Source organism: Pezoporus flaviventris, unplaced genomic scaffold (genome assembly GCF_033815535.1).
Source record: "Pezoporus flaviventris isolate CSIRO_AGI_PZ_B2104156 unplaced genomic scaffold, CSIRO_AGI_Pfla_v1 ptg000025l, whole genome shotgun sequence".
Lineage (NCBI taxonomy): Eukaryota > Metazoa > Chordata > Aves > Psittaciformes > Psittacidae > Pezoporus > Pezoporus flaviventris.
In genome coordinates, this window is record NW_026892573.1 from 593617 (window position 1) to 620965 (window position 27349).

General features: G+C 35.3%; 1 protein-coding gene across 2 annotated transcripts in view; it reads left to right on the forward strand.

Annotated features, from left to right (window-relative positions):
• DIAPH3 (diaphanous related formin 3) overlaps positions 1 to 27349 on the forward strand; it is a 230889-nt gene that overhangs the window by 56538 nt on the left and 147002 nt on the right. For both annotated transcript variants that reach the window (XM_061457257.1, XM_061457256.1), the window contains 5 exons: positions 195 to 313; positions 448 to 512; positions 1114 to 1218; positions 2973 to 3305; positions 3847 to 3961. In XM_061457257.1, coding sequence (XP_061313241.1) covers positions 195 to 313; positions 448 to 512; positions 1114 to 1218; positions 2973 to 3305; positions 3847 to 3961 — 737 coding nt within the window. The remainder of the gene's footprint in view (positions 1 to 194; positions 314 to 447; positions 513 to 1113; positions 1219 to 2972; positions 3306 to 3846; positions 3962 to 27349) is intronic.

Below are 27349 nucleotides of genomic sequence, written 5' to 3' on the forward strand. Positions count from 1 at the left end.
TGAACACTGCCAGGGATGGAGCATTCACAACCTCCCTGGGCAACCCATTCCAGTGCCTCACTCTTACAGTAAAGAACTTCCCCTGTGTAAGTTTTAACCCGTTACCCCTTTTGACCTTAATGTGTCCATAAACAAGGTTTTAAGTACATATTTAAAAGTAAATAAACTGTAAAAGAACTCATCTTTGTCTTTAGTCCGCAGTATTTCAAATTAATTGAAGAGTGTGTATCCCAGATAGTGTTACATCGAAGTGGAACAGACCCAGATTTCACGTATCGTAAAAGATTAGATATAGACTTCAGCCACTTAATAGGTAAGTACTGTATTTAGAAATGATTACAGTATCATAGTTCTTTATATGTTATAAAAAACAAGTTAAAGTTGTACATGTGACTAAGAATCTTGTGTTGCCCATATATGTGCAAGTATATTTGTTTATTTTTCAAGATATCTGTGTAGACAAAGCAAGATTAGAAGAATGTGAAGAGAGGGCTTCTGAACTTTCTAGAAAAGTAAGTAATTTTCAAGTTATGCGATCGTAAGATGGACACTGGGGATTACTTAATAGCTTCATGGATGGTGTAACTGAACATGGCATAGTTTTTAACTTAAAGTTGCTATCTTTTAAGTTAATATTAGTTCTATGTTTATGTGGGAATTTGGATGCTTCTTGTGGACCAGGAAGCAGAGAAAAGTGCTTAAGAAAAGATTAAAAGTATTTTTTACTATTTAGTTTAAGGTTTCAAGTATGAGTCTTTCAAAAATCAACTGAATACTTGATTTGAACTGTTACCAGTTTCCTCAAGATAAACTGTGAGAGTAAGAGTTGACTCATTTGTATCTATGGACTGTGTTACTATATATCAAATTTTTAAGCTACTTTGCTTGTAGTTTAAATGCAATAATACTGTGCCATTTCATATAGTAAAGACTTGTAGTGGTAATAGAGATGGTACGTCCACTTACTAGGTACATGGAATTTAGAATAGCAGATAAAGTTGTGTGTCCTTACCGTTGTTAGCACGTGAGCTTTAATAAACACAAAAGGACATGTTGGAATCGAAGGAAATTATACAGAACTGACTAGTATTAACAACTTTCTTCTTTTCTTAGTTTGAGAAAGATTTTGTAGTTCATCAGGAAACTCAGGCCCTACTGCAAAAAAAAGAAGAACGAATCAGTGAACTTGAAGCAGAATTGCAAGCTTTTAAGTCACAGGTATAAGATTTTAAATGAGTGTATGAAGTATTGTTTTTGAAAGGGGCTTCATTTTGCATCTTTTGCAGACTGTGATAGTGCAGTTGAGGTTGTTTTGGTTTTTTTTTTTTTTCAAAGAATCTTAGTATTGATTATTATTGACTGTTTCCTTTTTTTCTGTTTTACACTAAGTATTGTGATGTGGCAGTAATTAGCTGTTTGGGTTCCCAGATGATCCTTTTTGTGCTTCAGCTCTGTTAATTAAACTAGTTTCTTATGTTTCATTTGGGTTTGCTTTCAGTGTCATATATTTCTGAAGTAATTAACCACATAGGGTAATAAGTCTTATGCTTTTAGATTAGCATTCATCACTATGATCTTTATCTCTCCACAGGGAATTATTCACTACACAGTTTGCTTTGCTAAAGCCATACTATGGATATCCAGCAGTGAAAGAAATAACCTGTGGCTGGATAAGAACTTTTCCTGATAATTTTTCAATTTTCAAGCATAGATATTTTAAAACGGGATGGAGATTAGTAGTGCAGGTTTTTGAGAGTAGTACTTGAGTTAACTTTTAACTGCTTCAGCTGTAAAAACTGTGTAAGGAGACTGAGTGACCAAGTGATTTTATTTTTTGTGTGTCTTACTCCTGGAATAAGAAGCACAGTCTAAAAATAACTAAAGAAAGCATCAGGAAGACATACAAGTAGGAAGGTGATAAAATATCTTGAAAGCATACTTTAAAACTTTTTGTGAGTGAAGTAAGTTTCCTCTCTTGTTTCTCTTTTGTTCACTGTATTATTTTTTTTCATATGCAGACAGCAATCATAACATATGATTATGTTTAATTGTCATACTGTCATTTATCCCAATGTTATTGCAAAATTTGTAATGATTTGTGACCATCAAGTAATTGATACTACAACTTACTACTCTAAAAACCATCTTAAAGAGGAGTCTTAGGTTTCCATATCGTATCAGTTGCTACTTAGCATGGCTACTTCCAGCTTCAATGACTGTTTTTCTCCTGGTCTTGGTCCTTTACTCTTTTGTTGTATTTGGTATTTGTTCATGTATTTCTTTCATTAGTAGAGCTGAATTGTTGTGTGTCTGTTTAAATTTAAACCAATACTACTGCTGTGCGTGTATTCATTTGTATTTATTGATATTTAGCTATTTCCTTTTAAAAATATTAAATCCTTTGCATGTTGTATTTCCCTCCATTTAGTAAAAAAAAGATTGTTTCAGCTCATATTTATTAGTTGAAATGTTGATTAATACTTTCACCAGTAGATAAATATTTCTCATTAATTCCTTTGTCATCTTTGTCAGGTACCTTTTTAATAATGTTTGAAAGCCTATGAAAGAAATTCTCCCAATAGTGGAAATAAATATATTTTTTCAGACTTACTGAAGTACTAAAAGCCTATCTTGATATAGTATAGGTGTCTTCCCGATACAGAGTAAGAAGTCAATGTGTAAGACAGCTGCATTTTCTTAAAGTAATTTTTTTTATCATTACTTTGTGCTTTCAATTCTGTAGAAAATATTGGAAACAATGTTGTTTACAACATTAGAAAATATTTGTTGAGAATTCAAATTATTAAATAAAAAGCAAATTTGCCTCCTTATAATTCATATTTGGTGGTCTTGTGGAATTAAAAATGGCACTAACTTGCAACTGGCTTGCTGGATTTTATCTGTAAACTAAGATTGTTATGGCATTCTGTTGATAAAGATGTGAAGCTGAATATGAATATTTTCTTTATCAGTATGGCTCCTTACCACCTGGTTTTCTACCATCATCATGTGGAGATGCATCTTTTGTTCCACTGGAAGCTGCAGGGTCACGTCTACTTCCACTGCCACCGCCTCCTCCACCACTGCCTTCTAATGGAGCAATTCCACCACCTCCCCCTCCTCCTCCGCCACTTTTGAATGGCTTGGGAGTTTCTCTGGCTGGTGGTGGTCACCCTCCACCACCACCTCTCGCAGGCCTGCTGGGAGCACAGTGGTCTCCACCTTCATGTACTTTGCCATTTGGAATGAAGCCTAAAAAAGAATTCAGACCTGAGGTTACCATGAAAAGACTCAACTGGTCCAAGGTAGTACTGATTGATGTAAAATCTTATGTAGAGCTTAGGGTAAATAGATTGTCAGGAGTAAAATTTATGTAGACCAATTGTTATGTTAGTTAAAATTAGGCAAGATATGAATATTTACTGCCTTTAGTTTTCATTATTTTCTAAAAACTGTGTTGCATTGACTCCTGAATCATCTGAGCGAAGTATATGTGATGTTCTGAGATGCTTGCCAGAGTCAGTTCTGGTCTAGAATAATACAACCTTGATACCAGCATGCTTCCTGGATCCTATGACTTCTGTTTTAGCTAACTGTTTACACTGGATCAGTCACTGCCCTGTACTGATAGCTGTACAGTTTCCAAGCAAATGTCTTGCATCTATCCAACCTGGACTGTGGAAAGAGGCATTGCAGGTCTCCATTTGTGCTTATTGTGAATGTATTATGTAAATTTAATATGTTTTACAGAGCTCTTGAGTATTTAATTTGCTTTAGACTCAACAGAGCAGTCTTTGCATAGTATCAAAATAATTAATAAAATTTTATTTCATCTCTTAATTGTAGATCAGACCTCGGGAAATGACAGAATCATGTTTTTGGGTTAAAGCAGAAGAGGACAAGTATGAGAATGCTGATATGCTTTGCAAATTAGAACTTACTTTTTGTTGTCAAAAAAGGGGTAAGTACTTGATTGCTTTAAATTTCAGCTTTTAGAGATATCTTTAAAATTCTTGGGGCTTAAATATGCATATGAAAAAATCAGAATATAGCATAAAGTTTGTGGATTTTAATTGGACTGTGTGAAGATAATTTGAAGAATTGTAGACTGGTTAAAGCAGTAATATTGAACTATTTCACTTAAAGGGTGACAGGAATTGTGTGACCTAGAATGAAAATCCTGTTTATCCTTAGAATACATATGTTAATTGATGTGTTCTGTGTCTGTGAAGAAGGAGAGTCTTTGAAATCTTTTATTTTTTTATAAACCCATAGCAACATAGATCTTTGTTTAGTTTCTTCATCTTTTAAAACTTTGTAGTAGAGCAAAATATGTGAATGTATTCCTGGCTTTAAAACTTTTCTCTCTTTCTGTAAGTAAGTCATCTTGCTAGTAGTTTAGGTTATTCTGCCCCATATATAAAATGCTTGTATTTCCACTGTTTGTCTTGATGTTTCTTCCTCCCCTTTGATTGGTATTGGACATCTGGTACTTTGGGTCAGCCAAAGAGGTGTAATGATTAATTCCTTTTGAAATTGAAAAGACATTATTATATTTTCAGTTCGTATTACAAATTTCAATTTTATATTTTTATTTAATCAAGTGTGTGGAATTTTCAACTTTCTCCATTCTTTTTAATATGCTTTGGTGTGTATTATCCAATATTTTATTTTATTTTTTTTTACAATAACTAAGAACTTTATTGTGCTTTTGTCAAAGCAGGCTTTTTATACTCTAATGGTATTTCTACTGAGTTGAGTACTACACTTTATTACTGTTGATACTTAAGATTAAGAATGTTCTGCAAAGATAAAAAGGCAAGAAAACCTCACACACCACAGACTTTTTTGCTTGAATCTATTAGAGCAAGTCTAAAAGATAATTGTGGTGCCTTATTAATAGTAGGAGAGTTGCCAACAAGGTTCCTTGAATTAATAAGTTGGAAGGTTTAAAAGGTGTTGAAGGAAATAGTGTTTCCTATGTGTAATCAAACGGTAAAATTTGGGAGACAAAATGGTGTTCAGACCAAACGTTAATAGCACAGAGGAGAATTGTGAATTTCCACAGACAGCGAGGACATTAAAGATAAGAAGATTAACATCCTTTCAAAGTTGAACCGAATGTACTGGATACACTGTTTTGACCAAACATAATAGAAGACACTTACCTGCAGTTGAAAAATCAGTGAAATATACTCTTAACACCAAATGGAGGTGGTGTGTGTGTGATTAAAAGACTATCACGGACAGGGACAAATTTACTTTTTCTCTTACAGGTGGAGCTTACTGCTTAATCAATTTTTTAAGTTTTGAAGTCTCTCTCTTCTCATATGGGTGATCTGAGTGTGCCATCATCTTAATTTTCAAAGGAAGTGAAGACACTAAAGACTTTATTTAGCGCAGCAAGTAGGTGTCTAAAGGGCAACATGGATGGCAAATTTTTTTCAAGAGTGGTTTACAGAAATTTGCAGAAATACAGACAGCACCAGACATCTGTCTCTTATTAGCAGCATGAATTCTAGTATGAAGGATAGCAAAGTATTGTTTGTTCTCATGGCCATGGGGAGCAGTGATGCTTGTTTGTAGCTTATACAATAACCTATTGATTGTAATAAAACTTGCCAAAGAAATTGGAGACATCTAGTTTTTGTCACATCTTGGTCTTGGGGAGAGTTAACACCATGCTTTCTAGAGTAGAATCAGGTAACTGTTTACTAGACTTAATCTGGGAACAGTCCTTGACTGTTTCTAAAGCTTTGTCTCTAAAACCAGAAAGACAAAAAGTTTAAAATGATTCTGTAGCCAAATGATAGCATTCAAAGAATGAGCTGGTTTTCACTCTTTTGAAGGGTCTGCTTATGCACTCTTTTCATTGAAGTCATTGTGTAAGAAGAGGTATCTAGTTGTGGAAGCAGATACCAGAATGTTCAATGATGCTTTAAATGAATTTTATTCTAATTAAGTCAAATCAGATTGAAGTACTCAAGTGTTCAGTTGGCGAATATTACTAGCTCATGGGGCAAAAGTATTTCAGTGTTAATCCAGAAGAGGAAATATTATGTTTATGTAAACAATCCATTGAGAAATTTCAACTAGAAAAAGGAATACAGAACAGTATAGATTTGAAGCTTTAGGCAGATGTTTGTATAGAAGTTATAAATGATGTTGATTCTGAATGGATATTGAAGGAACTGAAATAACAGAAGATGTTATGGAGTCATGAAAGACGTTTTACTGCAGGAATAAAGAAGTAAAAGAGGGTCTAGCTTCCAAGCATAGGAAAAATAGTAAGTAGTAACATAGAGCGAAGACTATGCATGCAGAAAAAAAATCACTCCTGTGGAGGATGTCTGGAGACATGTTAGTGACATGCCCTTGAATTGTGAAATGTAGTTTGGAGGGGACCTCTGAAGGTTGTCTGCTCCACTCACCTTCGTAAAGGATCAGTCTAGTTCATGTTACTTGGGGCTTTTTTCAACTGAGTTTGAGATATCCCTGAAGATGGAGGCATATGCTCCTGTTTGTTGTTTTTGGTTTTGTTCTCCTTCATAATATCTTCCCTGTTGCAGCTTGTGTCTTATGCCTCTTGATCATTGTGCACGTCCAGGAGGAATATGGATCCCTCTTATCTTATGTAGCCTTCTGGTAGCTAGTTTGAGATGGCAGATAGTTTGATCCTTCTCAAAACTGACAGCTCTCTCAGCCTTTCTGCATCTTATGTTTCAGCCCTGTAATCATCTTGATTTTCTGCTGCACTTGTTCCAATATATCTATTTTTTTTTGTTTTTTTGTTTTTACCTTGGGGTGGGAAACCCCAAACTGAAAAAAGTACTCCAGATACCCTTCTGTGAGAGAGAAGGGGAATAGGGGAAATAATCACTTCTTTGACTTGCTGATAACAGTCTTGGTGACTTATGAGGGGAAATGTTTTCACTGTGCTGCTTGTTTAATAAAAATAATGATTGAGGTGGTGGTAATGATGGGTCCATGAAGGCTATGAGAGGTATAGGGTATTTTCTCTTCATTCTTCTATTATTAGAAAGCTGGTTTAGCCACTTTGCAGACATTGAACCTTTTGTGAAAGTAATGTGTTTTATAAAAATTTAAACTTGGAGCTGGAACAATGAGAAATATGAAATCATCAGCTGCTGATGGTATTCTTGTAGTAACTTAGTAAAGACAAAGTGTAATTTACTTGCTGTCTCAGCATTCTTGTCAGAATAAATTCATAATCTTAAAGAAATCTAAGATTATATACATAAGAGAAGCAGGCAAGGGAATAATGGAAAACCAACTCATTTTTCAGGAAGCCATATAGATTTACTGATACACAGAAAATGCGGGAGAAGAATATTAGCTTGGAATCTGGAAATATGAGTGTGTGGATGGAATATTCGCAGTATGAATACTTGAAAAGATTTAATTGTAACTGAAACATTACATACATTTAAAATTTATGTAAGAAAACATGAGAGTTAAGTGTGAGATGCCCCAAGCAATAAACAAAAGATTCTGGAAACCTCAAATAATTAATTGGCTTTGTGTCAGCAGCTGAAAGAATAAAAGTAAGTGGTGAAATCACTGCCTTAAAGGCAATGTAGAAGTATGCTCCATGGCTCTCTCCCTGGCTGGCAGGGGGCAAGAAGAAAGAGAAAATAATTGAAGTTCTGAAAATAATGCGACAAATGTGAATACTTTTCATGAATGATCTTTGGTTTTCTGATAACTTTTCTTTTTAAAGAGAAAAAGAAGGATTGATATGAAGGCAGGTTAGAGAATTGAAAGAGAAAGAAATTTAAGAAATATCAAGTGTTTGAGATTTATCAGGATTATACTTGTGGTTGCAGATCAGTGAAGAAAACCTGTGAAAACCCTTTTGGCAACAGTGGTATCAAAGGAGTCTCCTATTGTAATTCTTTGAAAGCATTAAACTGAATATATGACTTAAAAGTTAACTGGTATGTGAAATATAGAAAAGCAGAGCTGGAGCAAGCCTTATATGTACTTTTATCTGAAGCCTGAAAGATAAGATGAGCAAACAAAAATGCTCATAGTTGAATGACAGCTGCTCTATATTAGATGTTGAAAGCCTGATGGAAGGATAATAATCACTGGTGTATGATGTTAATCTGCTGCAAGCTTTGCTGGAATGATTAGACGTACAGGCAGGGGAGTGGCACTTTTCAGAAGAGATAGCATGAAAATCTCGTAGGGGGAAAGCAGTTTGCCATGCAAAACCTTGTGAATGGAAATTCTTTCTAATAAAATAATAGTGTCCTGTATTAATAGCTCTTAAATCAGATGATGATTGTAATGAGAAACTATTAAATGAGATTAGAGAAGCTGAAGGTTTTGTGGCAATAAAGTGAGAGATTTAACTACCCCCATATAGGTTTAGTCAATTTCTTATCAGGACGTTATAAGAAGATAAATGCTTTAGATGCAACAAATGACTGTTTCAAATAATTCTGTATCCAGTGTGAGAAGGAACTGTTCTGGAAATGGGCTTGAGCCACGCACTGGATCTAGGAGGTTGGAGTGGTAGAGGAGGAAAGAATGATCACTATCTTAATTTTGTACCACAAGAGAACTATCCAAATCAATCTATTATACAAGCACTGAACTTCAGAACAGGGAGCTATCAAGCAAGCAAGATATTCATGCCCACTAACAACCCAGAAGCTATTCCACTAATGCTGTCTTAAAGATTTGAGTAAGCTTTGTATTATAATTCAGAAAAAGCCTAATTAAGGCTGTGGGGCAAAAAATGATTGTGACTCGATGGGAAGGTTAAAGTCAGTATTGCAAGGAAAAGGATAGCGTTAAAAATGTGAAAGCCTGGCCATATGAAGATAACGGGGGAAACTCATTAAATGTACCTAGATAAATGTAAGCAGGACATTATTCACATGGTCTTTTAGGAGGCGAAGGGTCCTTCAGCTAATACTGAAAAGCTTATTTAATCTATTGAAAATTTAGGTAGGGAATTGGTGGGACCACTTGGTTAATGACTTCAAAAGTTCTGCAGGTTCAAAGAAAATTAGACAAATTTATCGGTAATAGGTCCAAAGAAAACAGGAATAAATGTATCTGTAGGAAGATGAAATGCCTTTTGGGGGAAACAAGTAGTGATAAGGCTGGCATAGTGTCTTTTTAAGCAACATCTCTTACTGCAGTTCTTGTAGAGAGTGCTGGCCTGGAGGGATCACTAGTCAGATCCATTGGGGCAGTTATTAGGTTCTTAATCATAGGTGTAGTAATGTCCATTTGCTTGGTGTAGTTTCAAGTTACTCACAATGCTGAAATAAGTTTTGATATGCAAATTCTTGGTCTTGTCTATTACAGAAGGGAGAAGAATAATGAAACATCTATAAGATATGTACATAGTTTTTGGGGATAATCTGAAGAGTACTGTTGTGGAGAAGATACATCAGTAAGTTGGTGGAAGTCTGTAATTAATGTAGTGAAACTATAGTAGTTAGGCTTATTGTTAGATATGCGTTCAGGATAACTCAAGACAGAAGCGGTTACATGTTACCTAAAGTCATCTGTTGGGTGCTTGAAGTGTTCTGTCAAAGGGGATTCCTAGACTTAGGAGGCTGCATAGAGCATAAAAGAAAGTGACCTCTAACCAAAAAGAAATCTTTTGAAGCATATAAATACCATTTGTTTCATGTATGTAAAATAGAAGAGTTTTCTGAAATACGTGTTTTGTAAGTGGTGTGCTGTGTTTATAGATGTCCTATTAATAAATTGATTTGACTTTATCCAGCAATTTTTTTTCATAAATGTTTCAAGTGTTAAAGTCCAAATGAGGAGTAGAAATTACATATCAAATGTACAAGAAACCACTCCTAAATTCTTCATTAGTTTGAGCAACTTGCAGATAACTGCAGTTAATGGAAGATGGCATGGAAAATTAGAAATTTACTCTTCTTTCTTGTCTAGATATCAAAGGGAGCTGATCTAATAAACTCAAGAGAGAAAGACTGCATCATTTCCTTTTCTTTTTTTCTTTCTTTTTTTTTTATCAACTGGGACAGATTTTCATCCTAATCTTATTGGAGATGGCAGTGTCTGATCCCATCACACCAGAGCTCCTGCCAAACTTGATTATTCAGAAATTAAGCACTTGTATGGGAATTCTGTCTCTGCAGGCATTTGTTAAAATGGTCAATATAGTCCTCTCTAATTTTTTTTTTCCCTTTTTGTTTTCCTCCCCTGTATACTCTGTAAGCAAGAACATCAAGTCCTAAACCGCTATGGTGCCAACCACCTCTCAAACATTTTAAACCGGAAAAGAGTAAATGCTAGCAAGAGGGTCAGATCACCAAGGTAAATTAGTTTACTGCTGCATTTGACATGCCACAACCTACCCAGCACAAGCAATAGAACTTGTGGTCAGGCAACTGAAGGATTAGGTGGATCTCAGTGTCCTCATACTTTCCTCCTCTGAAGGAGGATTTACACAGAAGTTGCTCTAAACTGTGCTTCAAATAAACCTGTAAGACTGCCAATAACGTAGTCTAGTAACTTCTGATATTATAGCACTAATTCAAGTGTACAAACAAAAGTAAAGCCTGAGTTTGGCTGCTTTGCAATATCACTCCAACTACCCTTTAAACAAAAATTAGTCTAAAAGATTTTTGTATATAAAATGGAGAAAGAAAAAAAAAGTTTACTTCTGAAGAATGCAGGAGTCAGTCATAAGCATTTGCGAAGGACAGCTACCAGTGAGTTTTGTAAATCACTGAGGTGTCAGTGGTATCTTGAAATTTCAATGTGTCATCTTTCCATGGAGAAGAAGGGACGATATATTCACTGTTGCATCAGTAGCAATACATTAGCTGTTTCTATTCTTAGCAGATAGAATGATCTCTGATTTTATCTTATTTAGATATATGTCAAGTATATTTGTAATGTACAGATTGATATGGAAGAATCAGTGAATGAATATACTTCTGTGGTGGGTTGAGCTTGACTGGCTGCCAGAGGCCCACCTAAATGCTCTCTAATAAAAACAAAAAGCCTGTCCATTGAGATCATTCACCAGTTACTGTCACAGCAAAACAAACCCAATTTTGCTAAAATTAATTTAACTCTTTTTGTCATTAATATCCTATCACAGATAGGAGAAACCCTAAATTGTTCAGATGGTTAAATGTCTTTAAAGAACTGGGATATGAATAACTTCTAAAATCTGACTTTCATATCCATGAATATGTGGCAAACAAAAAATGGAAACCCATAGTTGACATTAACATACCAATGGCTGGAACAGTCTGACAGTAGCATTTGTTTTGTAGTTTGTTTCTTTTTGAAGCTATAAACTGGGGCATATTTTTTTCATTTAATCTTTTTCTTTGGGAATTTTTTAGGATGAATTCTCCCTTGAGTTTAATTGTTGAATGATGGTGTCATTTGTACCCTAATCTGAGTACGTTAGAATAATCCACAACATCAGATCATTAATCTGGTAGAACTGTAGGAAAGAGGCAGTCTGCCGTTAGAAGTTCTAAACAGTTACAGAAAAAAATTTATTGCTAGAAAGGGTCCTTTGGCTTGTATTTTCAGTTAGGAAATGCTGTGGCAGATAGTGAAGGGGTATTGTTGAAGAGTTTGTTACAACTACCTAAGCACAGGTATTATTTTTACCTTAAATTTATTTTAGCTTACTTTAATTTTTTTTAGCAGAGTTGCAATATGTGTTGTTACTAGGTTATTGATTCTTACCATCTACATAAAGACTGTTTAATATTTCCTGTCAGCTTCAAAACAGATCGAGTGCTTTCTTTTCTCTGCAGTGAAGTGCTTTAAAGGAGTAGTTCCTGTAGTTCACCTTTAGCTTTTTCTTTCAGTGATTTTTTTTTTTTTCAGTGATTTTTTTTTCTTTTTTTTTGTAGTTGACTTCCACCCAAAACACAATATTAGTCTGCAGTGAACTCCTGTTTGAAAATATGGCAGTATGTGCAGGCTAACAAAAGCATTTCACTCCCATTCAACAGCACTGTGGTAGGAAAAGCTTTCAAGGGCTTTATGTTTTAGAAGCAACAAGAGTGTTCCTTTATTGATTTCTAGTAGAGAATGTTTTTACAATGTGAATAAGTGCAATCTTAGAGGAAACGGATATGATTTTCATGTATCCAGAGAGGGGAAGAAAGTCTGCTCAGTATAAGTCCTAAACTGTAAACACCAATAGAATGGAAAACCAGGTTTGGAAGTTAAAATGTAAGCTAAAAAGAGGTCATTGCAATTTTGTTTATTTAATGGAAGATACCCACTTTAACAAGTTGCATGTTTGTCCTTATACCAACAAGGATCTTGTGAGAATTAGTTTGGTGTTTGTATCACACACAAGGTGTAAAGCTCTGTATACCTACTGCAAGCCTATTTTCATGGAGTTTACCTACCTTTTAGTTTTGTTACATAATGATATGCTATATACTGTTGAAGAATTTCTAATCTAATGCTACAAGCATTTATATCTGACTAAAGGTAACTTATGTAAGTGTAACAAAATTGTCATCACAACAGTGCTTTTATTGTAGACTCTTTCATGGTGAGCTGAGAAGAATAAACGCAGGAAATATTTAGAAAACCTTATTTGGCAAACCTTCAAAGTCACTGTTCAAGAAAACTGTTAGCATTTGAATTTGCATTAGTGCTACTTTTTGTCCTTTAGAAAATCTGCCATTTAGTTTTTTGGTGAATGGCTTGATTCAGGGAAAATAAATTTCAAAGACAATTAATTTAAAAAAACAAGAAACCCCCAAATTCTCAAACAAGGAGATTGTGTTAATGGAGCAGTGAACTCCAGTTAGGCAGCTGTTAGACAGTATTTAGGTAGACACTGGTAAGCTAGGCAGAATATAGCAGTATATTTGGCAGAGCCTTTGGTTCTGTTTACATTTGAAATAGTTCTATTGGAACAATATTTTAATTTATTCATATGTGAAAATTGTTTATAGACATCTTGCCTTACCCACTAAGGAAAGCTCCTCTTTACCTGCTAGCTCCCTGTAAGTATGATCTGATGTTGTCTTATACGTAACTTTTTTTCTTAATTGAAATGAGGTCTCGTATAAAAAAACAGTAAGTTGATGACCTCATTTGAGAAACAGACTTCCATCGTAGGCTGCTGTTCTGTGATCTGTACATGATGAATTTCTCACAGTTTCTTCATTCTATATAGATTCTTTTATTCTGTAAATATCTTGCCTAACAGACTTTTTAAGGGGACTCTTTCAATACGTTTTATGAAACAAACATCACCATAAAGGATGTGTATTTTGTGAATATCTTGTAGTTGGTTCTCCACCTTCCCATTAATAGCAGGCAGGTTCTGAAGGTTATGTAAGAATAGAGAGAACTTAACTGGACTGAAATAGTAGGATTTCTTTTGGAGGGGGTTAAATTGGAACTTTAGCTAAGTATTCTTTTACATAGGAGATAAACTAGTTCAGCATTCTGAAAATTTTCTTAATAGGACAGGGTGTGTTTGCATGATGATGTTATTGTTACTTACTATCTGGCATAACAGTTAAATATTTACATTGAAACGGTTGTGTTTTCTTCTGAATCAGTTTGTTGGCTTTCAGTTTAATTTAAATTAAGAGAATGAAGACAGTGGGCAAGGTATTCTGTAACTTTTAAGAACTGTTTCTGTTTTTTGGCTTTGCTTCCTCTGTTTTCCTATTTTTACATAGTACTGGGGCTCTACTTTTCTGTCATCTCACAAGATAGCTCTACCGCCTTATTCACCTCTAACAGCACCTGAGTAGTGAAACTTTGAAACCTTATCTGTTCTGTTATTCAGCGTAACAGTTTTAAAAACTAAATGTGTCCTGCTGTGCAGTCTGACTTGTCCTTTGATATAGAAGTGCCTCTTTCTAAAATTGTAAAAGCGTATGTGTACCTGGCAAGGGTAATAAGATAGAAAGAGCCTAGTTAGGGCAACTGGTTATCTTTGCAGTTCCCTGATTGGTGCTGTATTGCCTTGTGGCACTTCAAATTTGACTGCAACATACTTGATACATGCACAGGAGAAAGTTGCTTTTTTGTTGCTGCCATTTCAGTGTAAGATCTCAAAGTACTGAGTCATCTATTCAAAACAGTGAGAAGATGGAAGAAACAACTACATGTTCAGCAAGATCATTTGAATGAAAGCTGCTAACAAAATGGAGGGTAGATACAATCGGATTCCATGAAAAGAAACTGAATTCAAGGCTCAGTTGCACACAGCAGGAGAAATCTTAGCATGTATAGTTCAGTGGGTCTGTAATGCTGCAGTGAAAAGAAATAAACCTGGATATAGCTAAAACTAAACTGGGTTTAGATCATCCTGATTGCAAAAAGCCAACTTTATTGGCAGCAGTAATCTAGTGGCATGAACTAAATTCTTCTTTTAATGCTCTATAGAAGAGAAACAGTAGTGATAAATACAGGATTTGACTTGGTCAAACTTGAAAAAGGGAAAGATGGAATCTGTTCGCTGCTACCCGTTGACTTTCAGAAGGCACCTGAGTCTTCCTTATTCAGCAAATTAATGGAAGAGCTAGTGAATAACGGGGTCGAATGGTGAATTAAGCTGTGCTGTGCAGATGCATACTTTATAATAAATAGAATCTGAACTACTTGAACAAAAATAGGTGTTTTGAGAACAGACTATTGGTATGCATTGGTAACAGAGAATTCTGATCTTCAGATTACTGTTGCTGAGAGAATTTGTGAGTATGAACCAAAAAGTCAAAGTATGGAGCATACTGGGAATAAATAAAAGGCTTCCTGAAACAACTGTGGCAAAATAAGTTAGTATGAAGAGAATAAGAGAAATTAAGGACAAAATGCCTCTTGTGTCAAGAGGCTATTGTGCCTCTGATTTGTCAAGAAAACACTGTGGTTCATTTTGCTAGAACTCATGCCTACCTTACGGGTAAAATGGAAATATTATGTTTAACTTCCTTAGAAATGACAAAAAAATTGTATATTTGTACCACTGTCAGTGTTTGTTCTGGACTGCCTGTATAGCTCTTGGTACTTAGGAAACTCCAGTCTCTGAAGATATGGCTTATTCTTTGATCACCAGCTGGATTTTTCTGCTAACTCAGGGAAATATTTGTATCCAGTCTTTAGCCAGGGAAGATGGAGGGGGAGAATTCATATAGATTTAGGCAAAGTATAATTGTGCTGCAAAAAACATATCTACTGATAATGATGCTTCTCATAGCTGTTTATTCAGGTCAGTTAGAATGAAAGCTTTGTTACTGTTTACGAGTAGAACTAATAAGTGATTTTGATACACATGAGATTAGACTAATTCCTCAAGTCAAGGAGGTCTAGTGACTGGGTAGTTAACTGTTAAGCATATGTAAATGTAACAGGAAGAGAGGGATAAAATCCTATTCTACAGCATTTAGAGATGTTAATGTAATCATTGCAGAAAGGTCTAACACTAATGCAAAACATACTTATTTTTCCCTTCTTATCTTTCCCAGCATTTAAAAAAAAATTGGGACTAATAGAAAGATATGTGACCAGATTGTAAAGAAATACTATTATTATTATCATGTGATAAATTACATTTTTCTTGTAAAATAACTGAATCTACATGGTAGACTGATTATTCGGAATCTCTATTGCAATCTACATCATCTTTAATCTCACAAAATTATAGCACAGCTTTTGAAGAACAGGAACTCAAGAAGCTTTAATGATAAAAAAATTGTTTCCCTGAATTCCTGAAGGAATGAGAAATTTTCTGGGCAGAGTTTTAAATGCATGCTAATTAGAAAGCCTTTTAATGTGTAGCCTAGAATTATATTAACAGAAATTCTCTGGTATGCCAACTTTCCTACATGCATTAGCTTTCCCATTATCTATTTTTAATGTAGAAATACCTATCCTTTTTTAACATAAGAGATGATTTGCAGTGAAGCTACACTCAGTTTTATAGTATGGTGTGGTATTTATGTGTTCTCCAGCCAATAATGATGAGAATTCACTCGTAATTCCATCATCAGTGTCATTTAGTCTCTATCTAATAGTATGCAGATACAGCTATTTTAGTGAGAATGAATGATACAATTCTCTCTCACTTGCTTTTTAATATAGTATTCTGAAATGCTGCATCTTAAAGCTTGCTTGCAGGGCATGCTTTCTTAGTTTGATCTCTTTCTCTGATCACGATTGACTGATCACTTCATTCCTTAATGTACCACAAGAGTGTCTCCTAGTACAGTAAATGATCTGTATTACTGAATAACTATTACAGATTTGGTGAAAGATGAGAGAAAATTCTAAGAAATACTATTACTTTGGAGGTAACATCTGTTGCACTTCTATAATAATGCTGAAGAGATGTGGTTCTGTAATTCTAAGATACATAGGCATACTTTCAAATAGAAAACATTTTTTTAAAAAGCGAGGTCAATGTTATTTCTTGTAAGTTTGTCTTGTCAGTGAAGTTACCAAGTGGCATCTTGCAACCAAGTACAAAGACTCCTAGTTGATACATGTCTGTATCTTTTTTTTTTTTAATGTCTTTAATATTAAGGAAATCTTTCAACAGAAAATTTTTATTTAAACAGAGTTATAGCATTCGGTGAGCTATTTATGTAGAGTAGCACATTGAATATTGAATCTTTGAGTATATTTAAATATTTCTAAGTACTGAGGCTGTGAATTAATGGAAAAAAGTTCTTTTGTGGGTTAGAAAACTTGAACCCGAGTTACTAGATTTACATCACTTTTTTTTTTTTTATGGTAGTGATTAAAAGCTTTTAACATGGAAATTGTGAAATACTGTTCTGAACACTGATGTGTTCTTATGCTGCAGATTCTAATATAGTCTCCAGTTACGTTCTCCAGTTCCGAGGAAAAAAAGTTAAGGTGATTTGTACACATTTATTGTGCATCCTGTTTATTGGTTTACAGAAGCTGGAACTTCTTATATTTATTTATATTTTAATAATAAATATATAAATATCAATCAGTCAGGGGAATTCTAATGGCTTGTTTCTGTTATAGATTGCTGTTGAAAAATATTGTTTTCTGGTGTTTAGTAAGTCTTTAACAAGAAGCAGCTTTAGCTCTTAATGAGCATGGGAGTCCCTGTATCCCAAAGCAAGCAAAGCAGTTTGGTCCCTGAATAATCTGGTGTCTAGAGGTATGTGATGAAATTTCCTCATGCTGAAGATATCTTCATGATTATATTATGAATACAGAAATTTTATCTCATTGTAGTTTAATGGTTTTCTGATAATTGAACTTAGGGCTACATTTGCTTTGTTAGCTTACTTTTCTGTCAAGGCTTTCTTCAGAAGAACCAGTTTATTTACTCTTGTTGACTTTATGGAATGTGTATTAAACTATCATTACTCAATTTGTATGTTTTTCTCGGTAGTTTTTATTATTAATTTTTTTCTGTATTAGGCTTGCCCAAACTCAATAGTTAAAATGGGCACTCTTCTGAACAGCCTTGAATAATTTGCATTATTACAGGGTATATTAAAGCATATAATCTAAATGAAGGTATGCTCCATTTACCTTTACTTGCAGCCTCATTATGGCTTGAGGCTATGAGGTTTTAGTGTTTAATATGAGTACACAGATTCTTAATGGTATAAATCATGTGCTTAGACAATCTACCCTATAATAGTGTAATCTTGACACACAATGCATTAAAACATCTGAAACTTCATTAAGTATTCCTAATGTCCTATTTCTACCACTGCTAATGGACTAAGCAACCTTTAAATGTGTCTAAAGTGTTCTACAGAATACTGTAGTGTGTTAACTTGACACTTGCTAAACCAGAATATGTTGATAAATCCAGTTGCTTCCAGCTTGAGTCTGAGGTCAGTCAGATTTCTTGGCCTATTGAAGGCTCATGGTAATACTTACCTTTCCTGAGCAGTTTAACACTCTAATCCCCCAAGGAGAACAAAGCAAACACCACCTCCCCCTCCCTCCAACAAAACAACCTGCCTTCCCTTGCCGTATGGAAAATTCAGTCTCTTATACCAGTTAATTTTCTAACATTATGTAAAGACGTACTTTGGAATAAGTTGAAATCATTTATCAGACATTCTAGGAAAAATTAAGACAGAAGGTACTAATGATTAAGATCCAGTGTTTACAAGCTTAAGTTAGCCTCAATTGTATGAACTGGCATCTAATTCTAAAAACATTTGTTTGTTTAAATATTTTTGGTGGTATTACTCAAGACAGCAGGTAGAGTGAGGAGGGAAATATGATGATCTGAGTGATGGAATTAACTTCTTGTTTTCTACTGAGATTCACCATACTTTTGAATACTCAATTTTTCAAAACTGTCTTAAGACAGTTTTAATCATACAAAACTGATGGCTTAGTTCTGAACATATTCACAAAACTGGGTTAAGAGTAGAATACTGGTGTTTATGCTAGGCCAAAAAGTTGTGGTATGTTTTTTGGGTTTGAAAAATGAAACCTGGAATTCATTTTGTATGATAGATCATGGACCTGTTCTTCTTGGTTTTGAAACACAAGCCCTTCTGGAGTGTATACGTATCTTTCCAGCATTTTGCAAAAGATATTAACTACTTGAAAGTAATACTCTCAGCCTTCTTCCCCCACTAACTGCCTGAATGGTAATTAAAGTGATAATTATTACTTTTAGCTACGAAATGGTTTTAAATAGCCAAATAATAATTAAGTTACTTAAATGCTACTATATAAATAATTGCTGGATCAGGAGGAGGTTTTGTGGTAACTACTAATACCAGGAATTTGTTTCTGAACATATTGTGCATTGTGATCAGTGCTTGACCTTTATATCTAAGTAAATATTTTAGACTTTTTGTTTATTACTTGTCTATTGTTCCCTTTTAGCTTCTGTTTTAATGTATGAATTGTTACAGGGATTGTTTCAATTTTTGCTGCTGGGTCCTATTTTGATGTGAAGACCATGGTTTGAGATCATCTCAAGCCCCCCTCTTCTTTTCAATAATATCTTGCTTAATTCCTCATTCAGTTTGGTCAGTTTGTTTTTTTTAGTGTCAATGCAACGTTGCTATGTTATTTAAGAGAACAGAGACTCTGGTTCACCATAAAGGCACCAGCATGTAATTTCAAAAGGGAGTACTGAAATTTGGGATAAAAGCTTTGCTTACTATTAAAAAAACAAATTGAAATGGATAGGGTGAATGACCCCTTCAATTTAAAGAACATCTCAGAAACTAATTGCTAGTGGTTGGTCTGTAGTCCTCAAACTGTTGTCAGAAAATTACTTTTGGTATGCAGTGTATGACTGAAAGGCTAGTATTCATGATAGTTAATAAACTGCCATTGCAAAATATGTAAAGCTATTTGTTCAGCTTACTGAGGAATTATAATACAAACTTGTGCAATGCAGTTCTACATTCTTAATTAACTTTTTTCTACAGAACATGAACTGTATTGTTTATATTTGCCTATCAACAGTTAATGCTGTTGATAATACCTGGATTTATTTATTAAGTTTGGCAATTCTACCTACCTGGGGATTTTGTATGACCTGGATTAACACTAGTTTTAGTTATATAACTGTATCCCACAAGTACTCCAGTATGCTGTAGAGATTTGAGTTTCATTAAGATTTGTTTATTACGTCTGAAAATGAATTAGTTTTTTGTTGATTTCCAGCTAGTTTGAAAGAGATATTAATGCCCTTTTCAGTAAGTAAATATTCTGGTTTGTTCACCTTTTTCTTAGAAACTATTTTGACATATTTTTATCATGTGTAATGTTTGCTTGTGCAACTGGGAACTCACCTGTGATGATTGCTACATATGTATTAAGCTTTATATGCCAGATCAAGTTCCTTCATAGAGATTTTTCTCAGAGAGCCGTACATGAATGCAAGTATAATGTGAGTTTCAGAGAGAAAAGATACTGCCCATTTTTCTTGGCCATTCAAGAGACTTTCAAGTCTAAATCTGTAAGCTGCTCATTCTCCAGATTGTATGATATCTACTTCCACAGTGTTAAGCAGTGTAGATTAAAGCAGAATATAGCTTTCCTTAGGTAGGATAGATATGTGAAATATGAACATTCACTTATTACAGCAAACCAAACTTTTGTTTGCCTTTAATTTTCCTTAGTCATATTTGTATTTTTTTCTTACTGCTATTTACAGTTTATATTTGGGAAAAGGAGGGGAAATTTTGTAGAGCAAGGTTTATGGTTTATGAAATCAAGTTCAATGTGCCAGAATAAATCTCAGTACTTGTATAGTTACAACATTTGAGCTATTACAATTGTAACTTCTACTATTATCTTTCTGTCCTGGGTTCAGCAGTAGCAGTCATTTTTCTCCTTGGTAGCTGGTGCAGTGCAGGGTTTTGACTTTCAGCTTGGGAACAGAGCTGATAACAAGGATGTTTTGGTTTGGCCAAGGACTTTGTGAGCCTCATGCTCAGCCAGGGAGGAGGGGCAGCCGGGAGGAAGCAGAGACAGGACACCTGACCCAAACTGACCAAAGAGGTATTCCGTACCACAGCACGTCATGCCCAGGATGTAACTGGGAGTTAGCTGGAAGGGCTGGGAGACTGCGGGGTTGGAGGAGGGATGGGTCAGTGCTTGGTTGGGCTGGGGGGGGGGGGGGGGGGGGGGGCGAGTTGTCTGTTGGCTGGTGGTGAGGTGATGTATTCTCTTCCCTTGTTATTTCCTTTATCATTGTTATTATTGGTGGTAGCAGTAGTGATCTGTGTTATACCTTAGTTACTAAACTGTTTTTATCTCAACCTGTGGGAGTTGCATTCTTTTCGATTCTCCTCTCCATCCCTCTGGGAGTAGGGGGAGGGCAAGAAGGGGGGGAGTGAGTGAACGAGTTACCTGACTGGGTTTAAACCATGACACTTTCTTTTCTTAATTTTAGCTTATTTTAATCCTCATATACTGTGCTACTGACTAGTGATTATGTCATATTGACATAGTATGATTATTTTTTTTTTTTAATTTTATGTAAGCCATCCTTTTCTAGTCAACAAGATGACTCTCCTAACAAAAACTGTATGAAGATCAGGAATTATAGTTTGCACTGTCATTTTCTGTTAGTAATGGTCAGTTAAATTTCTGGCTCTGCACTACTTTAGTTTTTGCAGGAAGTTTTTCAATGTATATTTCTCTCTTTGTATCCATTATTTTTTAATTTGACAAATATTGTGTGAAATCATTTTAATGTCTCACATTGTGTTCTTGCATCACATCTTTTTGTTCTGTATCCCAATACTTTTTCTAACTATTTATGCATGCCATTTTGACTTTCTGCTTCCTCATGTCTTCACCATAGCAACGAGATTCTTGGATCTTTTTTCAGCCTGTATTATGTCTTATGTTACTGTGACCTTTGTATATTTAAAAATATTCCAAACTTTACTCATCTTATATTCTCACTAGAAACAGATCTTGACATCTTATTGAATAACTTACTAATTCATGCTTCTCTGTAAACCTCGCAACCTCTGCTTTCTTCATATATATATATGCTGTGGTTTTTAGAGACTGTGAAGCTAAAAATTCTTTTTCTTTTTCTCTTCCCTCTTTGTGTTTAGAACTGTATTTTTAGACCTGTTTCAAGTATTTCCTTAAAAATCAAATCTTTAGTGCATGTTGAAACTAATGACTATGCAGCTTTAGGTATAGGTTTCTTTTTTTTTTTTTTTTTACAATCTGCAACAGCAATGGTTAACTTGTGGCTTTAAATATATCTGTAGAGAATTAGAGAAATACTAACTTTATAATTTCAAATGAAGCAACATCATCATAAATCAAAGTGTCGATTCTTCTCTAGAAAAGGCTTTTGTCTCAGTAAAATTTTAAGGTAATATTTTGTAGAATTATTTAATGCATGAAAAAAGTGGATTGTTGGGTTTTTTGTGTGTTTTGCTGTTGGTGGTGGGTTTTGTTTGGTTTGGTTGGTTTTTTTTTTTTTTTTTCCTATCAGCCTTCAGGGCTGCATCAAAAGGAGCATGACCAGGAAGTTGAAGGAGGTGATCCTGCCCTTCTGCTCTGCTCTTGTGAGACCTCACTTGGAGTATTGTGTGCAGTTCTGGTGTCCTCAACATCAAAAGGACATGGAACTGTTGGAACAAGTCCAGAGGAGGGCCACGAGGATGATCAGGGGACTGGAGCACCTCCTGTATGAAGACGGGCTGAGGAAGTTGGGGCTGTTCAGCCTGGAGAAGAGAAGGCTGCGTGGAGACCTCATAGCAGCCTTCCAGTATCTGAAGGGGGCCTACAAGGGTGCTGGAGAAGACTCTTCATCAGGGCTGTAGTGATAGGACAAAGGGTAACAGGTTAAAACTTAAACAGGGGAAGTTTAGATTGGATATAAGGAGGAAATTCTTTCCTGTTAGGGTGGTGAGGCACTGGAATGGGTTGCCCAGGGAGGTTGTGAATGCTCCATCCCTGGCAGTGTTCAGGGCCAGGTTGGACGAGGCCTTGGGTGATATGGTTTAGTGTGAAGTGTCCCTGCCCATGGCAGGGGGGTTGGAACTAGATGATGTTAAGATCCTTACCAACCCTAACCATTCTGTGATTCTAGAAATACAGTTGTTTTGTTGTTTACGTTTACAGTAACAGCTTTGAATATCCATTGACAAAAGCATAAATAGTGACCTCCACTGTATGTGTTCGTTTGTAATTATGTGCTTGCATCCATTTTCAGAAAGTAGATGCAAGAAGAGAACTGTGGTGGTTATTTTTATGGTGAGATAGCTTTAGAAAGTAGAATTACTGTGTAAAGTCTCAGTATTTTCTAAATATCATTCAAACTGAAAAAGTAGATTGATAGTAAGGGAAATTGTAGGTGTAAAGTCCACCTTATGTAATGTCCCATCCACTTATTAATGAATGAATGATGTTGATAATGATGATGAACAGCAACAAGAAGATTTTAGAAAAAGCTTGTGGATTTCTGGTCTCATTGTCCTGGTTTTTAAGTGGATTGTGTAGAAAAATATTCTTTCTCAGTGTCTGGTTTGAGATGATACTAAATCTAGTTTGTTTTGGAAAACTCAGAGGGACAATCTCTCCAGTATTTGGCGACCCAACTTCTGAAATATTAGTCTATCTATTTGTTCTATCACCTAGTAGCTATTTCAAATACTTGAAGCTTTATGGGAAGAAATACAGCTAAAAGAACTGGAAAGCTTTGAAAGTATATTTTACATTTCTTCACTATCTAATACGGTGCAGTCCTGTTATCTGCAGTGTTAGTGTGAACTGTTTCATAGTAGTCATAAAAAATTGAAGGCTCTACTTTGAAGTGGGAAACTGCTGTAGAGCCTCCCTCCTTCCTGTTACAGGGCAGTGCAAACATGCTTCTGTTCAGGTTGACTGGGCAAAAGGCATTATGGATCCTGCTGCTTGAATAAGTTTGAAAAGGGAGCAGCTCTCTCTTTTCTTTTTGAGAAACAAAGGCTTAGTTTTTGAAGTGGGTAGAAAAGATAGGTGGATATAGTATTTTGCCAGAGAAAGGCAGATACATTTTGCTTTTTCTACTGGCATTTCATTTTTTAATTACAGCAAATTATATTTGGAGTTTTGGAGAGACCAGAAGATTCTGGAATAGCTTTTTTCCTTAGCTCAGAGAAAGAACAGTATTCAGAAAACTGCAAACTCTATTTTCCTTTAGCTTGTTATGCAGTGCAACTATAGAATTCTCTGTGGTTTGTTTAGCATTGTGTACTTGATCTTTTTTTTTTTTTTCATTTTATTTTTGTATTCCTAGGTATGATACTTTTTCTTTCAAAGGAGTCAAAAAGTTTTGTAAAGGTGGCTTGTAATTTGAGTGCTGTTTAAATAATTCTTATTTTCTCATCATTTAAATTAGATGATAATGAATGACAAGCTAAGATTCACTTTGTATCATATGACAGTTTCAGAAATATTACGCCTACTGAGCTGCATGCTCACCCATTTCAGTATTTGTCATATGGTATTGAGAAATTTCTATTTTAAAAATACAGTACAATTGGGTTATTAAAGCTGAAAATATGCTAGGGTTTCTTTAGTTGGTAATGAAATGTCGTCTTTTCAAAGCTGCTGGACAGGGCAGGTGACTTTTTAAACTAATTGTAATTCACTGAGACACCCTTTAATCTATAAGAATGTTCACCTCTGCACTGTTCCTGTCCAGCTGTTGTCTCAAACAATTATCAGCAAGTTATTGTTCTGATATGAGCCATGTCATGCTTGAAAGTGAGATGAAAAAAATTAATGAGGGTGCCTGAGTGCTGGTTAAGTAGGTACAGTTATGCTCTCCATGTTCTTTACTATGACTTTTGAGATTGAGGTAATGTACTCTAATGAGACCACATAAACAAATCTGCTGATTGACAGCTATTGATTTAGGAATGAAAAATGTTGGCTGAAGCCATATTTTGTTTCAGTCTAATACTCTGGTTGCTTTTGCACAGAAGGACCTTGACTTTAACTTATAATATGGAGCCTTACTGTTTTTCTCTTTATTCAATTATATCAATCCATTTCATTACTTCTGTTAGGAACAGCGTGTATAACTTTTACTCATGATTACAAAGGAATAATGCATTATTTAATGGTTATAGCAAGGGGGTTTTATATTTTTGCTATGTAAAAGGAGTTAGTACCTTTTCTGTAAGTTAATTTCAAAAATCACAGAGGAGTTTGTGTTACAGATTTGTGAGTCCAATATCAATGATATGCAGAAATACTGAAGAGTTTTTCTACAAAATTATAGTCAAAGGTAGAGGTAGACTTTTAGGTGTGTGTGTCAGACTCAGCGTATGAAAAGTAAATTATGCCAGATAGCTGATAAAATTGGATTCATTTTGAGAAGATGGTAATTTTTCTAAGCAAAGTAAATGTGATAGATTTAACCTTGTGACTGCCGTAGGATTGCCAATGTGTCAGTATTAATGGAAAGTGATATCAGCTGCAGACTCGTAAAACAGGTGGGTTCAAGAGGAGGTGTGGAACATCAAAGGATGCATTGTACTATGAGGCTATTAGTAGAGTTTCTGAAGGATGAGTTTTGGGAATAATTATTAAATAGTCTCAATGATAGTTTGATGTATTAGGAGAAGGCTGAATTTTGTGATGGCAGAGTTTGGAGGCATTCTCAAGTTTGAAGGAGGTTAGGACGTCGCAGATAATAAGCTGGATGAGTGGTAGAAACATAAATTAGGGAACAAAGCCAAACAGTTTTGTATGATTGGCAAATTTTGCAGTTACTTTTAAGTCCATCAAATCTGAAAGAATTTGTTCTAGTTAAGTGCATTTCAAGCCATCTCAAGGTATTCATGCTACATATATGATCTATGGAATAAGAACTGTTAGACTTCTTGTACAAATCTTAATCTGTATCTTTGTATTTAAACAGAACTTTTTCAACATGTAGGTATTTCAGTATGTTCAATTCCTTGTTCAGATTGCTAAATGTTACTGTATTTGCCTATTTGGTATTTAACAGCGTGCTATTTGTCTGATGTCCACAGTGTCTTGATGTGGATGTCAGTGGGGAGGAAGTAGAGGGGTGGGGGTGGGATGAATGCAGATAGGAAGAGCAACCAGTAACCTTTATTTTAAAGTTGTGTAGCAGTCATTAAAATATTTCTTACTATCTTTGTGTAGTCTTGCTAACATCCATCTGCTAATTCTTTATTATGGAGACCTGTAGTAGCTGACAGACTACTTGCAAAATGGCAGAGTACCAGTGGTGTTTGAGAATAGAGGGTGTGAGTGCCGATGAGCAAAAAAAAACTTGGTTATAAATCAGCTGAGAAAGAAGCTGTCTGAAATAATCTAACACTTCTCTAGCCCATTTAAATTGATGCTGTGTAAGAGCATAATATAGAACTTGCTTTTCCTTGTGGTCAGGGTAGCAGAGCCTTAATTAAAAGGTGCTCATGCTCAAAATTTAAGTGTGAATACAAACTTCAGCTTAGCACTGGAATCTGCGAGTTTTACTTGCATTTATGTATATGTATGTATCAGTTGTTTACAAAGAAAAAAAAAAGGAAAAAAGGTAGGAGAAGAAGAGCAGAACAAATCCTGGATTTCACAGAATTGTTTCCAGTGGGGAAGCATTGTTGTTAATATGTTTACAAGTCACGCTTCTTAATATGACTTTCAGTTCTACTGTCCCAGACTCGAGACAGGTTAAATCACAGATGCATAGAAGCTGCTGGTATCATCAGGTGAAGAGATTAAATGGATTTGAAATCTCTAATTAAGGAAAAGCAAAGATCATGTTGTAATGCTGTTTTCTTCTTCTTTTAGAAGAGCATTAGGAAGGGAAAGGAACTGTTTAAACCAAGAGAAATCAGTATAAGCTAGTCATGAATAAATTTAAACTGCAGATTGGCTCCAATCAACTAGATCTGGGAGGTTCAGGCACACTTATCTTGAAAATGGATCTTTAAGAAAAACAGCTCAGTATTTTGAAGGTAGACTTAACAAAAATCTGAAAAATATGTATGTTGTGCTTTCATATAGCAGCAACCCGGACCTTGGGCTGTGAGTTCCTATTTTACATTTATTAGATGACACTATAGTTAGTATTACTGTTGCAAAAATGTACAAGTGAGACATAGACTTGCTTTTCTTAATCTTCTCTCCCATGTTGCCATACACCATGTAAGGTAAATGTTTAGGAGCAGCAGGTGCAGCATTAGTGCAGGAGGAAAAAGTTGGGTTGCAGATTGCAGTGATTTGGCTATTTATTGACTTGTCATCTGTTTTTCCCAGCTTCCAGGGGTTATAACAATGAGTAAGTAATCTTTCTCTGAAGGTTCAAACACAGGCATTTGACCTTCAAGTCCCTGCTACTTTAAGGTTGCCTGCCATTCAGCATGTCATCATATTGGAGATCTAGAGCTATTGTACTGCCTGGTTATGTACTGGTGTCTGATGTTTTAGGGTGGTAGAAGTGATCCATCCATGTCACGAGGCCTACTTCAGGTACTTACAGGTACTTCAGGGACTGATATGAGGAAATGCTATTTATTATCTCTGATATGTTAAGGAGGTTGAAGCGAGGCAGGGGTTGGCCTCTTCTCCCAAGTAACAAGTGATAGGATGAGAAGAAATGGCCTCAACTTGTCCCATGGGAGGTTTAAATAAGATACTAGGAAAAATGTCTTTGCCACAGGACAAGCATTGGAACAGACTTCCCAGGGAAGTGGTGCAGTCTCCATCCTGGAGGTATTTAGAAGACTTGTAGATGTGGTGCTTGAGGGCATGGTTTAGTGGTGGACGCGGCAGTGCTTGGTTAACAGCTGGATTTGGTGATCTTAAGGGTCTTTTCCAACCTAAATGATTTTAATGATTCTGTGTGCTTGGTCTC